Source organism: Carya illinoinensis, chromosome 3 (assembly GCF_018687715.1).
Source record: "Carya illinoinensis cultivar Pawnee chromosome 3, C.illinoinensisPawnee_v1, whole genome shotgun sequence".
Taxonomy (NCBI): domain Eukaryota; kingdom Viridiplantae; phylum Streptophyta; class Magnoliopsida; order Fagales; family Juglandaceae; genus Carya; species Carya illinoinensis.
The window spans coordinates 3055415-3072383 of NC_056754.1; the positions used below are offsets into that span (position 1 = coordinate 3055415).

The 16969-nt window shown below is 33.8% G+C and overlaps 1 protein-coding gene across 1 annotated transcript; it reads left to right on the forward strand.

Moving 5' to 3' along the window:
* The first annotated feature begins 2325 nt into the window (after positions 1-2325).
* Positions 2326-6689, forward strand: LOC122302502 (beta-glucuronosyltransferase GlcAT14B-like). Its single transcript, XM_043113798.1, has 4 exons — positions 2326-3133; positions 3223-3298; positions 3450-3565; positions 5784-6689. The coding sequence occupies exons 1-4, from the start codon at positions 2554-2556 to the stop codon at positions 6296-6298; spliced, it is 1287 nt and encodes a 428-aa protein (XP_042969732.1). The 5' UTR covers positions 2326-2553; the 3' UTR covers positions 6299-6689.
* The last annotated feature ends 10280 nt before the right edge of the window (positions 6690-16969 follow it).

A 16969-nucleotide genomic window follows, 5' to 3' on the forward strand; every position in this document is an offset into this window, starting at 1 on the left:
AGGCTGACAATAACATGTCAAAGGCTGGCATGGATTCTCTTACATTTATTTATATATCTTTGACCGCAAGAATAGGTCGTTGAGTTTTTTAAGCCATTTAATATAGTGCACGAATTATATAATTATCAACAAAAAAAAAAAAAACATTTATTCGTGGTATGAAATATGAAGCGTAAGCGAGAGAATCAACATAAAGATTGTGATTTGTGAAGCCTCCTCAAAGGGATCCGATGGCCTTTAAAAAATTAGGTGCGATAACCAACACGAAAGGTTGCCACTTTTGGGGCCTCCTAAAAAAAGGAAAGAATAAAGGAGATCTATGGGGGTAAATTATTAAATACTTACAAAAAAGAGTTGAAAATTTTAAAATTAATGTAACAGTGATACAACTAGATTCATTGAAGATCGAAGTTAGTAACGGTCCAACGGATGGTTGCGATCATTTTAGCCGTCATGTAGGGACGTTCGTTGAAGAATTAATTAATTTGGGGACCCACAGTTAGGACGCTGAGTACTGGTATGTGAAAGGCTTATAATTTGCATTGAAGGCCAAGAATAATTTTCGTCTTGCAACTTACATAAAATCACGTTACAAAACGTGCAAGCATAATAACTATAAAGTTTTTGTACCATTAAGGTGGCAGTAAAGCCTGACTTTTAGGTCATGAGACCAGTTTAATATTTTAAAAGTGCTACGATGACGGGCTCATTCTTAAGATAATAACTATAGTTCAAATCAGATATTCTGCAGTAAAAATAAATTACTATAATTATATCTATAAAAGATTACTATGTTAGTTGACTCTGTCTTTATTTTTCTTTAAGAAACAAAATTTTTGACTTTTGACATGATATTTTGTAACTTTTAGTTTTATTTCTATCTTTTTATTATTTTTCTTATTTTGTCTGTAATTTTTTACGGACATCCCTCGTTGTGCCTTTAGGTAGCTTAAAAGATCTTAAACTCGATTAACTTTGTTGTTTGTAATATAGCTAAGTAAACTTTATGTTTCAACTTCTTCAAGTCATTGATCGTTGATACTATCCTCTTTTTTGTCTCTGATATTGAGATGGACCTCACTTTTTCTCCTCCTTTAGTGATATCCATGCTCTTGGAGGGCTAAAAAAAAAAAAAAAAAAAGTAAATCCAAAACATGGGATGAACTTGTAGTGGCTTACCTACAAAAGTGGTGATTTATGGAGTTCCTTTTTTTAGTCAATGTTGGCGCGTGCATTATGCAATATTGTGAAATGATTTGATGGCTTTGAATAAAGATGTCCTTCTAAGGCAAGTAAAATCCCATAAGACGGTACAAGGGAACAGTATCTAATAAAGTATCTCCATTTGTTTCTATTATATATATATATATATATTAATACCAAAAGTCAAGTCGCATTATGGATACTGGATAATTAATAGCATATGAATTCTAAACTGAATTTGAGATTTCATAATTAACAAAGTGACGCAGCATCCATTAATCCCTGTGACTACAGTTTTGGTGAGGTTATCCTTATCATGCCTAATTTTAATTTAATTTTTTTATTATTTTTTATTATTTTTTAAAATTTAATCTCTTTCTTGTGGTCCTAACTACCTAATTTTAACCAACATCTAAGAAAAAACCCTTGAAAACAAAAGAGCCATAAAAGGATGTTTTATTATACCTTTGACAATTTAATTGGCATTTTGTATTTCCTCCAACAAACAGAAAAAATAGGGAACTTAAAACCAAACGACAGAAGGAATAAAAGAAGGAAAAATATAGTTACAATCATAATTGTATACTAATCTGTGCACCAATATGATGTGATTGGTTAAAAAGTAGATTTTATTGAAAGAATTTTGCTACATATAAGTAAAGTCACGTACTAATCTGTGTATTAATACTGATTCCTTTATACTTAAAAATTTTAATTAGTACTGTTTTCAATAAAATTTACTTTTTGAGCAATCATAATAAATTAGTGCATATATTAGTGCATAATTTTGTTTACAACTAGATTTTTTCTTATTGAAAATAGTATTAATTTAAATTTTAAGTATGAATAAATTAATATTAATATATAAATTAGTGCGTAACTATGTTTATATATAGTAAAACTTATAAAAGAAAGTGTAATTTCATTAATCTGGTAGACCAAAATCCTTTAGTACAAAAAGATCTGTATTAAAAAAATAAATCTAAGAAGTGGGTAGTGGGTACCCACCAGTACCAAGAAATCAAGAATATTGAGACGCAGCCATCCTGAGCCGTTTGATCACAGACTAGATTTTTACTCAAACTCCACTACCAAAATTTTAAGTTAATTTAACCCTCCACTCACGGCGAGACGATGCATTATCAACTGCGGATACAACTCCTATTCCCCTCTCTGCAAGCCGAAGCCTACCCTATTCTACTTGAACCCAACTCTCACTCATCCTCAACATCCAGCTCCTCGCTCTCTCTCTCTCTCTGCAGCTCAACATCAACCTAAACCGACTCTCTCTCTGTTAAATTTAAGAGACAGAGAAGTGTTAAAAAAGTTGAGGAATTTAATTTAAAGAAAATGAAGAGGTTGAAGAGCTATTACATGAACATAAGGCATCAACAAACCATGGAGAGGAAATGGATCTTTCCCCTGGCGATAGGCTCCATTGTCTCTTTATTCCTCCTCTTCCTTACAACGCTAACCTCATCCGACGGTACACCGTTCCTTCCCCTCTACCGCTCCGTCACTTCCTCCAGCTCCGTCTTCGTCGAGTCTAAGCTCCATGTCATCCCTACCTCCACTCTGCCCCCTCCACCCGTGCTTGCCTACCTGATCTCCGGCTCCAACGGCGACGGCCACATGCTGAAGCGAACTCTTCAGGCTCTCTACCACCCTCGTAATCGCTACGTGGTCCATTTGGACCTCGAGTCCCCGCCCGAGGAGCGCTCGGATCTGCAAAATTACGTGCGGGACCATCCGGTCTTTGCGAGATTCCGGAATGTCTGGATGATCACCAAGGCGAATCTCGTCACGTACCGGGGCCCCACCATGGTGGCCAACACGCTCCACGCCGCCGCCATTTTGTTGAGGGAAGGAGGGGACTGGGACTGGTTTATCAATCTAAGTGCTACGGATTATCCACTAGTCACCCAGGATGGTGCGTCTTCGTTTTTTGTTTATTTGGCTTCAAAATGAAATTTTGGGTTTGTTTTGATAGGTTTTCTTTGTTCGTGTGATTGGAATTAGATCTGTTGCACACGTTTTCGTACCTCCCGAGGGATCTCAATTTCATTGATCATACTAGTAACATTGGCTGGAAAGAGTATGTGAATGTTTCTTCCTTTTTTATTTTTTTAAATTTTAATCTTTGCTTGTTTAGTTTATTTCGTTATTGGCTGTTTTTCTTGGTTATATCCTTGATTTGGCGAATGAACTCTTATGACTGCTTGATGCTATATTTGAATTTGACATAGGTATCAGCGAGCAAAACCGATAATTATAGACCCGGGTTTGTACATGACTAAGAAAGCTGATGTTTTCTGGGTCACACAGCGGAGAAGTGTGCCAACAGCATTTAAACTCTTCACAGGTGCGAAGCTTTTTGTCACCTGTGCTTTTATCAATTTAGGGTCATTATTAAATAAACGTCTATGTTTTGGTAATGGTTATTCTACCAATCGGGTTTGTTTATGCGTGCCGTGTTGATTACAGAAAGTAACCTTGCTCTAGTCTGCTCGAATTCCCATTAGTAATGCCCTTCTAGTAGTAGTATAAGTTTTGCTTCATCTTCTAGGATACAATTTGGTGCGCAGCTTTTGAAATGAGGACTTCATTTTCTGTATCGTCAACGAATCAACCTGTTTGGAAATAAAAAGGTCGATTTGTAATATATAGACATTAGAATTCTATTTTGTAATTTCCCTTGATATATTTTATATCTTCTATAGTAGGTGAACAGGGATTGGAGTCGGGCCTGGATATCTTTTATGTTTTCCCCTTTCCTTTTCTATGTCCAAAAATCACTTGAATTGTACAAGATCACGACCAACTCTACTTTGGTAGTTTTTATTTATTTTTACACGTAATAGAAAATTCTACTAGAAATGGCAAAAGGCATATCCCAAGTACACATGAAGTATACAGACAAACAATTACTAGAAACAGAACTAGAAACAAAAAACTCATGACAACACAGCCCGTCAAAATCTATAGAAGTTGCTCAAAGCAATAGGGTATTGAAAATGACAGTTCTATGCTCCTCCATGGTCAGCTCACAGTCCTACTCTACTTTGGTGGCTATACCATGAATAAAATGGCAAAAGGCATATCCCAATAACAATTTCTTTTGGTAGTTTTAGTTTTCTTTTTTTCAAAGAATTTCTTGGCCCAAGTTCTTTCTCAATCCCCAATCATCTTTTTTATATTCCGCCCGCAATTGCTGTTGCATTACCAAGCACAATATCATGCTGTTGTTGAACTTTTAATTACATATGTCTTCTGCTCTGGCTCTATCCAAATTCCTCAATTCATCAGAAGCATAATCTTATAAGTTCCTCACATCAAAATCCTGAAAATCATCATCCATTTAAACAAATATCTATGGGATGTGTTATGTATTCAATTTGAAGCAGCAACTTGAGTGCATTGTGGTTGTGGTGGGTTGAGGTGGTTGTCAATTAAATAGCTAGATGCTACTGATGTTTGGTGAAACTGGTGGGTATGGCATTTGGTTAGGTGGGCCATACAGTGGTAGGCTGGTCGTTGGTGTCATCTCTTTTACTGGTGGTGGATGGGTGGTTCCGGTGGTATTGATAGGGGATTGTATGGTTATTCTAGTGCTGGTAGATTGGGTGGTGGTGCTCGTGGAGGGTATTGAGTTGGTGTAAGGGTTCAGAGGGATCAGAGGGAAAGTAAATGGAAAGTAAATGGATATTTTCGTTAGGTTTACAACAAAAAACAAATGTGTGGCATGTGACATCCTATCATATCAGCAATTTATTCAATGCATTACTATGTTAGCTATATGGAAAAAGGAAAGATGAGATGAAACAGACACATTGATCAAGTTTAGAGGATCAAATATGTTTTATCCTTAACTTTATTGTTTTGCTGTTTGCTATTGCTCTTGTGGGGGTGTGTGTGTGCGAGAGAGAGAAGCGGGGGGGACAGAACATTTAAGGCTGATCCAACTAAAGGGAGGGAACTTCAATCTCCCAAAACCAAGTTTGTTTCTCTTGTTCAAAGATTCCTTGTCGCCTGGACTTTAGATATTCCAGAACCCACATATGTTCCTCTTAATTGCATCAATAATGCTTTTAGGAAATAAATTGACTGACATCCTATCTGAAGGCAGAAAGGTATTATCCTCTCTGAGACTGTTATTCCAAAGGAACACCAAGTTCATGTTACTTAAAAAATATGGAAGATTATTTGCTATGAAACTTATAACCAACTCTGAATAATTTATAACAAAAGGAAGTGGTTTGTACTGTTTACTTCCGAGCAGCTCATATTTTTGTTATTTTAATGTACAAAGGGAGAGATGGTTGCAAAGAACATGGCAGGATTCTCATCATGATGTCAATTTAATCCTGCATATAAAAAGATTCATGATGCTATGTAATTCTAAGCAGCTCAGATTTTTGAAGATTCACTCTGACGCCTGATGCTGCAGTTTTATATCATTGAAATCCGAAAGTTTGTATCTAGCCAAAAAAAGAAATCGGAAAGTTTGTAAATGAGTATTGTGAAACTATAACATATTCTCTAATGGGCTACTGTGACCAAATATGTGATTTTTCTTATAGGTTCTGCTTGGATGGCACTTTCGAGGCAATTCGTTGATTACATCATATGGGGATGGGACAACCTACCTCGACTTGTTCTCATGTACTACGCAAACTTCATATCTTCCCCAGAAGGATACTTCCACACTGTTATATGTAATGCCCAGGAGTTCCGCAACACCACTGTGAACAGTGACCTCCACTTCATATCCTGGGATAACCCTCCCAAGCAACATCCACACCACCTCAATCTCAATGACATGCAAAATATGATTAATAGTAATGCTCCATTTGCACGGAAATTTCCCAAAGAAGATGCAGTGCTTGACAAAATTGATTCTGAGCTATTGTCTCGGGGTCCAGGCATGCTTGTTCCTGGTGGTTGGTGCATCGGAATCAGGGAAAATGGGACTGATCCTTGTTCTGATATTGGTAATACGACAGTCCTCAGACCTGGCCTTGGAGCGAAAAGGTTGGAAAATTTGATGAGCTCTCTATTATCCAGTGAGAATTTCCGGCCCAGGCAGTGCAAATAACAAGCACCAGAAACTACTTCAGTAAGCACCTCTCGTGGCAGTTTGTATTTGAAGATGGAAGACATGAGTATGATCATCAGGGACTTAGCATGTCTTCTAGTAGAAACAGAAATGAAAGAATACACAACTCTGCCTTATAGAGTAGCATGGAAGGAGATGGATTTGGTCGAATGATAGGAGCTACAGAATGACATGGTATTGGTATACACGATGAAGCCCACACGTTTTCCTTCTTTCTCTTCCTTTTTTTTAGTTTTTCTAATGATATGCAGCAACTCCGTATCAAGCAAGCACTGAAGCTTATTTTGCTCTGATCTGGGGTTGGGTTGGAAACTTGGAGACATATTGCCGGGATGAATATTTGATAGAGGAATGAATATTTGTTATATGATCCGGTGTATTTTTTTTTTTTGCTAGCCAAATCTATTAGGAAGTATGATTCAAGAAATATGATGTTCCATTACTTGGGGAAAAAATGCGACGGTAAAAAATGCACGGTCATTGCACTCGTTTACTCCACGTTTCCATTCAATTAGTTCAACGGGGATTTTTCGTTCCCTCAAGAAACTTCAGCTGCGTTAAGAACTTCAAACCTAGAAGCTTGATTTGTAAATGGGCCTGAATGAGCATATGACGAGCTGGGCTCGAACTACTATATATTTGCATGCCCAGTACCGTGCTTGACATTTCTTGTTTTGGGTAATTATACAATGCAGTTGTATCGGCCAAAATGCAATTCATGAGCCCAATTCAATTCATGAGCCCAATTCATCATTGATCTGAGCATTAGTATTGAATTATGCAAATGTAAATATAAAATTTACGTAATATCTCATGATTTTGTATTTAGTAATTCCACTCAAAACTTATTCCCATGTTGGATTATCTATCTATTAGCTAAAATAACAATAAAATATTATTAATTTAATAATTTTTTTTCTAATTTATTTTTGTCATTTTATAATTCTACTAATCATATATTAATTAATAATCAAATTATAATTAATGAAACCGAGGGAAAGAAATGAGTTTGGTAAATACAGAGGAAAAATTGAGAGCGAAGAGAGATTGTTTCTAGAGGAAGAAAGAATTTTTTATTCGTTTAATCAAACTGCAATTACAACCAAATATGACCATAGAATGCAATTTACTGTAGTTAAAAGCCATCTCATTTTAAACTTGCATAATCCAATGCAGACTACTTTTGAGCTCTATTAGCAAAATAGCTTGATTTATTTATATTTGCATAATCGGATGCGAATGCTATTAGAATGAAGTCAAGCACCATTTGTGTGAACTCATGGAAAGATTGTTTTCTCAAGCAATATATAAAGTAGACATTTAATTTCATTGAACCTGGTTTTTGTTTTATTCCGTAATTATCACATGAAATGAATGGTAAGGTATTTATTCTGCTTACTAATTAATGTAATAAAGTTTTGTTATGCATTAGCAACTGTTACCACCCACAACAATTGTTACTGCCCCACATTCCACACGGCTCTTTTTTAAAAAAAAATATTAAACCCATCATCACCGAACATCAATCCCATTTCTCTCTCATCAAATCCCCTATCCTTCTTTAACCTCTCTCTCTCTCTCCTCAAGCTCTCTCTTGTCATTAAGCTCTATCTCTTCGACTTCTCTCTCTCCTCTTGTCATTCTTCTTGATTCCAAACCAATTTCAAACACAAATGGAGAGAAAGTATTTTTTTCTACCTATATTTTCTTTCTATTACAATAGTTAGTTTTATGACTGACCTTGCTTCCAAAAAATAATGGTAAGTATTTTGGTTTTTTTTTTAAAGTAAAAAAAGATTAGGGTGGGAGCATGGGAATTCAACGAGGAGGGGGAAAACGTTGAATGGTTGACACTTAAAGTGTGAGGGTATGGAGTTTTGTTACATACAAGTACACTTGCGCACTAATCTGTGTACCAATACTGATTTATTCATATTTAAAATTTAAATTAACACTGTTTTCAATAAAATTTATTTTTTGACCAATCACATCACATTGGTGCACAATTGTGCTTGCAACTATATTTTTTCGAGGGTATGGGGTTTGATGGATGTGCCATCTTGCTTGGAAATTGGCTTGCACGTTTTTAATTTGATTTTTTTTTCTATTTTTTTTTTTAAAAATGATACTACAATTTTATTGATAGTTTTTACTTACGTAGAAAAAAACTGTAATTATAACCAGACTTACAAATCAGCAAAAAAACAAATCCAAGGTATCAAAACCCAAAAACACCAACCAAATAACGAAATTTCACCATAAATGAAAAATTATAAAATCACGACAAGACACCAATCCCAGAAAGGGAAATGCTTGTATGCCCCTTCTATTTGCCCCCTCAAAGTGACTGCTGGTCACAAATTTTTTTTTTAAATATTTTTTTTTACTTAGTGATTAAGGAAGTGATTTTAAGTATATTGATATTTTTTTTATATTTTTTAAAAATGTTTAAATATATAAAAAAAATGTGAAATGAAAAAAGAAACAAAAAAGAAAAAAAAATTTACAAAGGGCGGCACGCCCAGCGGTAATCGCTGGGCGGCATAGTAGCATCGCCCATCCCAGAAAACAACCAAGACCTACAAGACAGAGCACACATACAAATAATAATAGAAATTCAAAAATAATAAAAATAAGACCAACTTACCATGAACAAAATATATGAGATGCGCAAATAAGGCACATTTTTAATTTGATGTTGTCTGAAGTAATGATGTTTGGTTGCCGCTCGAGTTGACCAAGCGGCCAGCTATTGGTCGTGAATGACTATTTTTGAAACAATTAAACAAAATTTTCTATTATTATTAAATTGCGGGTTGGTTGGAAACATAATTATTTTAGATATTTTAAAATTATTTTATTATTATTATTTATGAATTATTTATTATTATTTTATTAATAATTACAAAAAAGGAGCCTGCAGAAGATGCTTGCATCCATCTATAAAGATCTATAAAGACTTCTTCTACGCCCACATATAACATCTTTGTTTTTTCCTTTGTTTTAGATTGTACTACGTAAGAAGAAAAGGTACCGATAAATGAACCAATGGTATCATTTTTCTTGAAAAAGAAGACAAAGTTAAGCCATGATTGATCATGATGTGAACTGATTGGCCAGTGATGTGGAAGGAACATGAGTACTGGTACTGAAAGATACAAGAACAATCAAATTATGAATATGTTGGTGATTATAAATTATAAATCTATGTACACGATTTAAGAGGAAATAGTATTACTGGACGAGCGAGAGTTGCTGAAATTAAGACACCAATCACGAACTGAACATAAGCTTGTATTGTGATAATTTATCAACCAATGAAGAGTCAATGCATGGATGGGTATGAAAGATAACTCTGCTTCCTCTAGTATATAATGGTTCTAAGATTGAGACTAATCGAAAGTGGTTTTCCTTACATGAATCTGGGTTCTTTATTAAGATTAGTTGAACTAAATCATTAATTTGTGGTTAATTTTCACTTCTTCATTTCATTTTTCTTGTAAATATGCATTTGCAAAATATATATATATATATATATATATATTTATTTTCCTTGTTAAGTAATATGATTTTGTGATTTTAGGAGATTAAAAAAATTGCTAAGTCTGCCACTGATGCCTTACCACATGTCTGCAGATGTTCATCTACATCAATGTCTTGCAAATTAACCACAACAACAATACCAGGAAGCATTTGAAGTAGAGGGGACAAAGTTCATCAATCTTCGTCAGAAAATGTGTTTCCTGTCACACCTATCTAATAATCTTCTTTCAAAGTTATGTTTTGCAATTCATATATTATAATTTTATATTTTGTAATGTAATGTATAAATACCAAATAATGTAATATACAATGAATTACATTGTGTTGCATGCATTTTGCATGATGCATATTGTATATATTTTCTTTTACATGCATTTAGTTAAAAAGGTAATTAGTTTCTAACTTTAATTATTTTTTACATAATTTAATTTTCTATTTTGATATATTTGTATTGTTATGGACGATGCTGTTATGCTTTTCATCGTGATTTCTTGAAATATATAGGGGTTTTAGATTTAAAAAAAATGTTTTTTAACAATTTTAACAAAATTTGAAAAACATTTAACCATGGACTTTTGTTTAAAAAAAATCGTGTATAGTATATTTCCAGGTTTCAAAAAATCCAGTTTCGTTCGGATTCCTATTTGGGTCATAATCCAGGCTAATCTAATTTGAAATTCGGATTTCAGACCAGACATACTTAAATATCCGGTCTAAAATCTAGATAAATAGTCCTAACTAACACCAGATGAACCAATAACAAAAAGACATATTTACACATGTTTTAAAGATACATCAATTGATGCCAGAAAAGAAAAGAAAAGAAAAAGTATATAGATGAACTAAAGAAACAATCATGAAGAGATAGAAAGATATATAGATCATTCACGCTGTCAAGAAATAAGATGCACATCTACATGAGTACATACAAGCAGATGCCCCAAAGGCTATTATATATATGTAGTCTTTAATTATGGGTAACTTTGAATTTCTTCTCTTGATAACACACACATATAATATTGGAATTAATAATTACCAGTATATATATATATATATATATATGATGATTGCAACGCCTGATAAATCTCGTTCGCCTCTCACTCTTTATTATTATTATTACTATTATCATCGTTAGGTATATATCTTAATTAATTACCAGTTGATCACATGAATATTGCACGTGCATGGTAAAAAGTCATTTAAGCCGAATGAGTTGGGTTCTAATAATTCATGAAAGATCAGATGATCGATCAATATAATAAGCTGATACCCTACTATTACTTCTCCTGCATATATATATGCCTTATAAATATTATAAAATTAAGCAATTTGACATCTTATATATTGTAAGTTTCAACATTATTATATGAACTAATTAATTAATTAAGATAAGCTAGCTATGAATTAATCATTCAAGATCGGTTTCCTTAGTGAAAACCAACCGTTTTTTTTTTAAATATATATATATATATATATAAATCGAACTATAAACAAGTACATGAGTTGATCATCATGATCAGTACTGTTTATAATTGTTATATCGAATTTTTTTATATCTGGTCCCCAGCCAAAGTTCTCAACTATTATATCATCATGTGTGTGGTTGGGCCGATTATTAGAATCCAGGACCCTCCTCAACCCAATACATATCCTCTTCACAATTCAATGTCATCTTAGCTAATTGACGAGTAAGCTCATTGCTCTTTCTTTAAATAAAGCTCGCTTTCCACTTGGAATATGATTTTAGTTTCTGCTGCAAAGCCTCCACCAGATATCCTACACTAGAATCATCCATTTCCCCCTTTCTCACTGTATCAATAACTCCCTTTGCATCCCCTTCAAACGGGACATCCCCTAACCCCAGGTCTTCACATAGTACCATGGCTTCCCACAAAGCAAAATATTCTGCAACAAAAGCATAGCCATTTAACACTTTAACAGCACATTTTGCAGCAAAAACTTCACCCTCACCATCTTTGATTACCAGTCCAATCCCCAATCTTTGAGAGAACACACAAATAGCAGCATCAAAATTAGCTTTTAGCTTTGAATCCCTCGGTTTCCTCCATCCATTACTTTCCTTCATTGTTGGCTTGACAGCTTTTTTATCTATCTCCCCCCTTAACCTCTCTTGAGCCAGTTTATAATCTTCATATCCTATTAATGCAATCTGTACAACACTAGTAGGAGTCAAGAATTTTTTCTCAAACACATATTATTTCTTCTATGCCATATGTTTCTCATAATTTTTTCTACATTCTCTATAGAGAGTTTATTGTACATTTCCTCCCAAAGCTGCAAAAAATTTATTACTCACACCCTCCTTTGCGTTAGATTTATCATAATAGGTAGAGTATTGTTGGCTACTTTTCACAAGAAAAGTTTAACAGAATTTAGGACTCCCAGCTTCCACATATGTTTCCATATCCTTTATTCTTTGCCAAACTTTGAACTCTCCCCACCCCTTTGCCTTCTATCTTGTTGCACCATATAATAAGCACTTCTTACCGAGAACTTTCCATTTTTTGAATACCTCCAAATTAATCTGTCATCTGTTTCCACTGTACTAATTGGTAAGGACAATATCAAGTCAGCTTCGTCCCTCTCAAAAATTTGCCTCACTAAATCCACCTTACATCATTTACTAGTTTTAGCAATCAACTCACAAACTCAATCCTCAGTTTGTAAAATTTTAACTTGAGATTGTACACAACCAGTAACAGGTTTTGGCAATCATTTATGGCCCCAAATTATGATATTCTCTCCATTTCCAACTCTCATCCTTATTCCTCTTCTAATCACCCTAAAGCAGACCACACACTCTTCCAAATAAATGAAGGAGATTTTTTCAAAGTGGCTTCAAGTAAAGGGACATTCATAAAATACTTATCTTTAAAAATTCTGACAACAAAAAAAATAGAATCCATCAATATTCTCCACCCTTGCTTAACTAATATAGTCAAATTAAAATATTTTAAGTTGCCTGAAACCAAATCCACCTCTTATTTTATTCTGTCCCAACCTACCCCACTTCCACTAATGCATCCCATATAAATTAAAGATCGATGCTCATATTAATTAAAGTCGAACATGATCATGCCTACCCGATCATGCATTCTCTTTCCTGATAGATAAGGTTTTCTAATTCCCTTGCCTGCCTTTATTCATGAAATCATCATTGACAAATGAGATACTGTACACTTTTCCGTACACGAGCCAGCTGTCTGCCTTTCAGCTAATTCTAATTTGGACCTTTGCAAGCATATATACATATATATATATATATATATATATATTTAGCGTAACGCTAGTCCACTGCCCACGTGCCTAAATGTCACTGTTTATTTATTTTTTAAATATATTTAAATATTTTTTTAAAAAATATATCAATATACTAATATTTATTTTTTAATTATTAAGTAAATAATAATAATAGTAAAAAATTAAAATATATAAACGGTCATATAAATTGATAAGACGGATTAACATTTTCCATATATTTAATATCCCGAATACCCTACATATGCAATAAACTCGACCTAAAAAAGCTTGGCTAAGCGTTCCAGCTAGCGGACCCCAACAACGTGAGGAGTCCTCCCGCCCTGCCATGTGATCAATATTATAATTTTCTGCCCCAAAACGTGGTTACTCATTCTGGAATCGTCATTATTGAATACACCATGTCAGCTTCATCATCCTCTTATCTCATACATCGATGTCATCTGGATGATGAATGGCACTAAAATTCAAGTAGACATATATATATATATATATATATATTTATATAATCAGTTCTTTTTATCTTCTTCAAAACCAACTAATAACTCCAATACGACGGGTTCTGAATCCATATTCATAATCAAATGGTCTTCTTGAAAAGGATATTTCAACTGACATGGATAGCTAGATGGAATAGGCCTAAAATAAGCTTGTCCTTGAAAAGGTCAAGAGACATTTTCTTTTTCTGAAAAATATGAAATATGCAGACTTGTCATGGCGAAAAATAAAATAACATAAAACATAAAAATGTACTGCCTCTCTATTCTTAAGAGACAACACATACGGTTGTCATGATATGATCTGTTTAAGAGAGATCATATATATATATATATATATATACACACACACAAAGTAGAGATATTCAAGCTACCATGGATATATATTATATAGCCGCCCGAAGCTCATTCTATTACATGTCAGAAAATTCAGATCTAATATTGGGGCCTGTAAACAGAAAATGGCATATTGGCTGAAGAAGAATAGTACAACTGGTGAAAAAACTCTTAAGAGAGTTCAAATATAATGGGGTGAATATTACCTTAAACAAAATGAAGAAATAAACACAGACAATTACAGCATCATGAGCAGAAGAAGTCGAAAGTTTCTTGTTACAGAAGGGATGCAGTTGCCCAATATTGGCCCTACATGGCATAACAATAATGGCAATGCTATCCCTCCAGTAACAAGAGTCCTGCAACCCCTTTTAGCTTTCTTTCTCTGCAGTTGCCGGCCATTTCCATGACTTCCACAACAAGTGGAACGCCCCCATACATTTGTATATATAGATCCAGAACGTCAAGTCTTCCAATAGCGAAAGTCATTGGAAGCTTCTCTAGTCAAGAAACCAAGCGAGGAAAAAAACACTTCTAGTAGTAGTACTACTGCTACTGTAACCATGCCACAATGTGAAACGCGAGCGCTCTACTTATATATAGTGCGCGAGCTTAATAATAATATTTATATATATGAGTTCTGCTACGTGTTGGTAATTTGGACCTTCTAAATTTTAAATTCATCCCTTAGGATCTTTTATTTGTAGAATTAATAAGAAAATAAAAAAATAAAAATAACACAAGATTTTAACTGAAAAACTCTTAAGCTGGAGAAAAATCATTAGATCAGAAAAGAAAATTTACTATGTAAAAAATTGTTATAATTATACAATTTTTCTCATCACCCCAAATACACCCATAAAACTTTCTCCACTAGCAAAACTTTAACTCACACCTCTTACCCTTAAAAAAAAAGGATAATAGAGGAATTTAACTAGAGTTAAAAGTTACTAGCTAAGCATTTTACTTGTATATTTTACCAAGGAGCCTAAGACTCTTTTATAGGCCTTGGACCTTTGCTCCTTCTTCACTTCCCATCCATGTGAGACAAATGCAAATGAGCAAAAACTCAACAATCTCCACCTTGAGATTTTGGCTAGTCCCACAACCACGCTTCACTTCAATGAAGATCTTTATAGTTTCTACTATCATACTCTACCATAAAAGTATATCCATTTAGAATAAATCAATTCCAAGTATTTCATTTCGGCTCTGTCGAAAAACAACCTTACTGAAAATTGTGGTATAACTTTCACGTTTGTCTTTCTTGAAAATTCATCAGCCATCGACATGAATTTCCACCATACACCATACATCAATGTGAAACCAATGCCTGTGTACAAATTTGTGAACCTGTTAACATTAACACGTCATCTATCATAGCAACTTTAAAAATTAGCGGCATGTCATGAGAATGTACATATCCATTTTTACAAGAAATCATCTTCTATGGAGAGAGACATAATGTTAGCATCATTACCAGTATCTCCATTTACTGACTTAAAACTACTTGCCGAACTTGCTCTAACTCTTGGACAATTTTTTTTTTATATGCCCAGATTGTCCACACCCACAGCATACTGCTTTCTTCTTTATGGAGTTCTTCATCTTCCCATTTTCAGTTGCTATCAGTACTAAGTTCTCAGGTGGACCATTACTTCCACCACCTAGTCTTCTCTTTTAAGAAAAAAGTTTACTGGTAACCTTAAAAAATTATTCTCCTTCCCATGTATCTAGGGTTGTAATCGAGCTGAGTCGAGCCAGTTTTTGGCTTGCCGAGTTTGGCTCGACTCAAAATACTCGAGCTCGAGCCCGAGCTCGAGATTTTTTTTTGAATTCTTTGTTCGAACTCGACTCGATAATCTAAAATCTCAATTCGAGCTCGTTCCACAAACGAGTTCGAGTCGAGCCGAGTTCGAGCTTGAAGTGTTTTTTTTAATAATATTTAATAATTAATAAATTAAATAAATAAATAAAAATAACTAATATTGAATTTATACAACTAACAAGTAGAACCTCAATTAAATTATAAAATTTTAAAAAATTTATAAGTAATTAATATTTACCTAGTTGATATTTATCCAAAATAACAATATATTATATGGTTATATATATTATTAATACATACACTTAAATAACAATATATTATATGGTTATATATATTATTAATACATACACTTAATATAATAGCATATATCTATTTCATATATGGTTCCCACCTATTAGTACATGAAATTATTAAATTTTATCAACTAATTATTATACAAATTATAAAATATACCTATGAAGTATATTTACTACATAGACATAAGTAATTAGAATACATATTATATATTTAATTATAAAAGTGGTATGCTTATATTATTAGCTAATACATATACACATGCATAGGTGTATGTATATATTTATCAATATATGAATGAGTTTTAATCGAGTCGAGCTAACGTGTCGACTTGAGCATAAACGAGCGAGCCTAAACAAGCCTTAGCCGAATCGAGTTGAGTTTTGTCGGGTATATGTCATTTACAAATCGAGCGAGTATCTGCTTCAACCAATGAGTTTTTTTTTTTTTTTTTTTTTTTTTACGAGTCGAGTTCGATTCGAATTTAACCGAGCGAGTACCGAGTAGGTTATCGAATAGACTGGTTCATTTACAGTCCTACATGAATCAAAATAGGCTTTATATGCTCATAGGAAGGTGGAAGAGATCAGATGAGCCTCAATGCTTGATCTTTATCATCAATTTTAACTCTAATAAATTTTAGCTAAGAGATAATGCCTTTGAGAACACTTACATGATCTAAAATAGTCGTACCTTCACTTATCCACAGTATATGAAACTATTCCTTCAGATGCACTCGATTCGAGACGCCATTCGTCTGATACAAGTCTTCTAGCTTTTCTTAGAGTTCATTTGCCGTAGAAATTCCATGCACATTTGCAAGAACATTCTTGGCTAGATACAGATGTATTGCACTTGCTGCTCTCAAATCTA

Coding starts and splice junctions, on each gene's coding strand:
- LOC122302502 (XM_043113798.1), top strand. CDS start 2,554: ATGAAGAGGTTGAAGAGCTATTACATGAACATAAGGCATCAACAAACC. Junction 3,299..3,449: donor AGTAACATTGGCTGGAAAGA/GTATGTGAATGT, acceptor AATTTGACATAG/GTATCAGCGAGCAAAACCGA. Junction 3,566..5,783: donor AGCATTTAAACTCTTCACAG/GTGCGAAGCTTT, acceptor TTTTTCTTATAG/GTTCTGCTTGGATGGCACTT.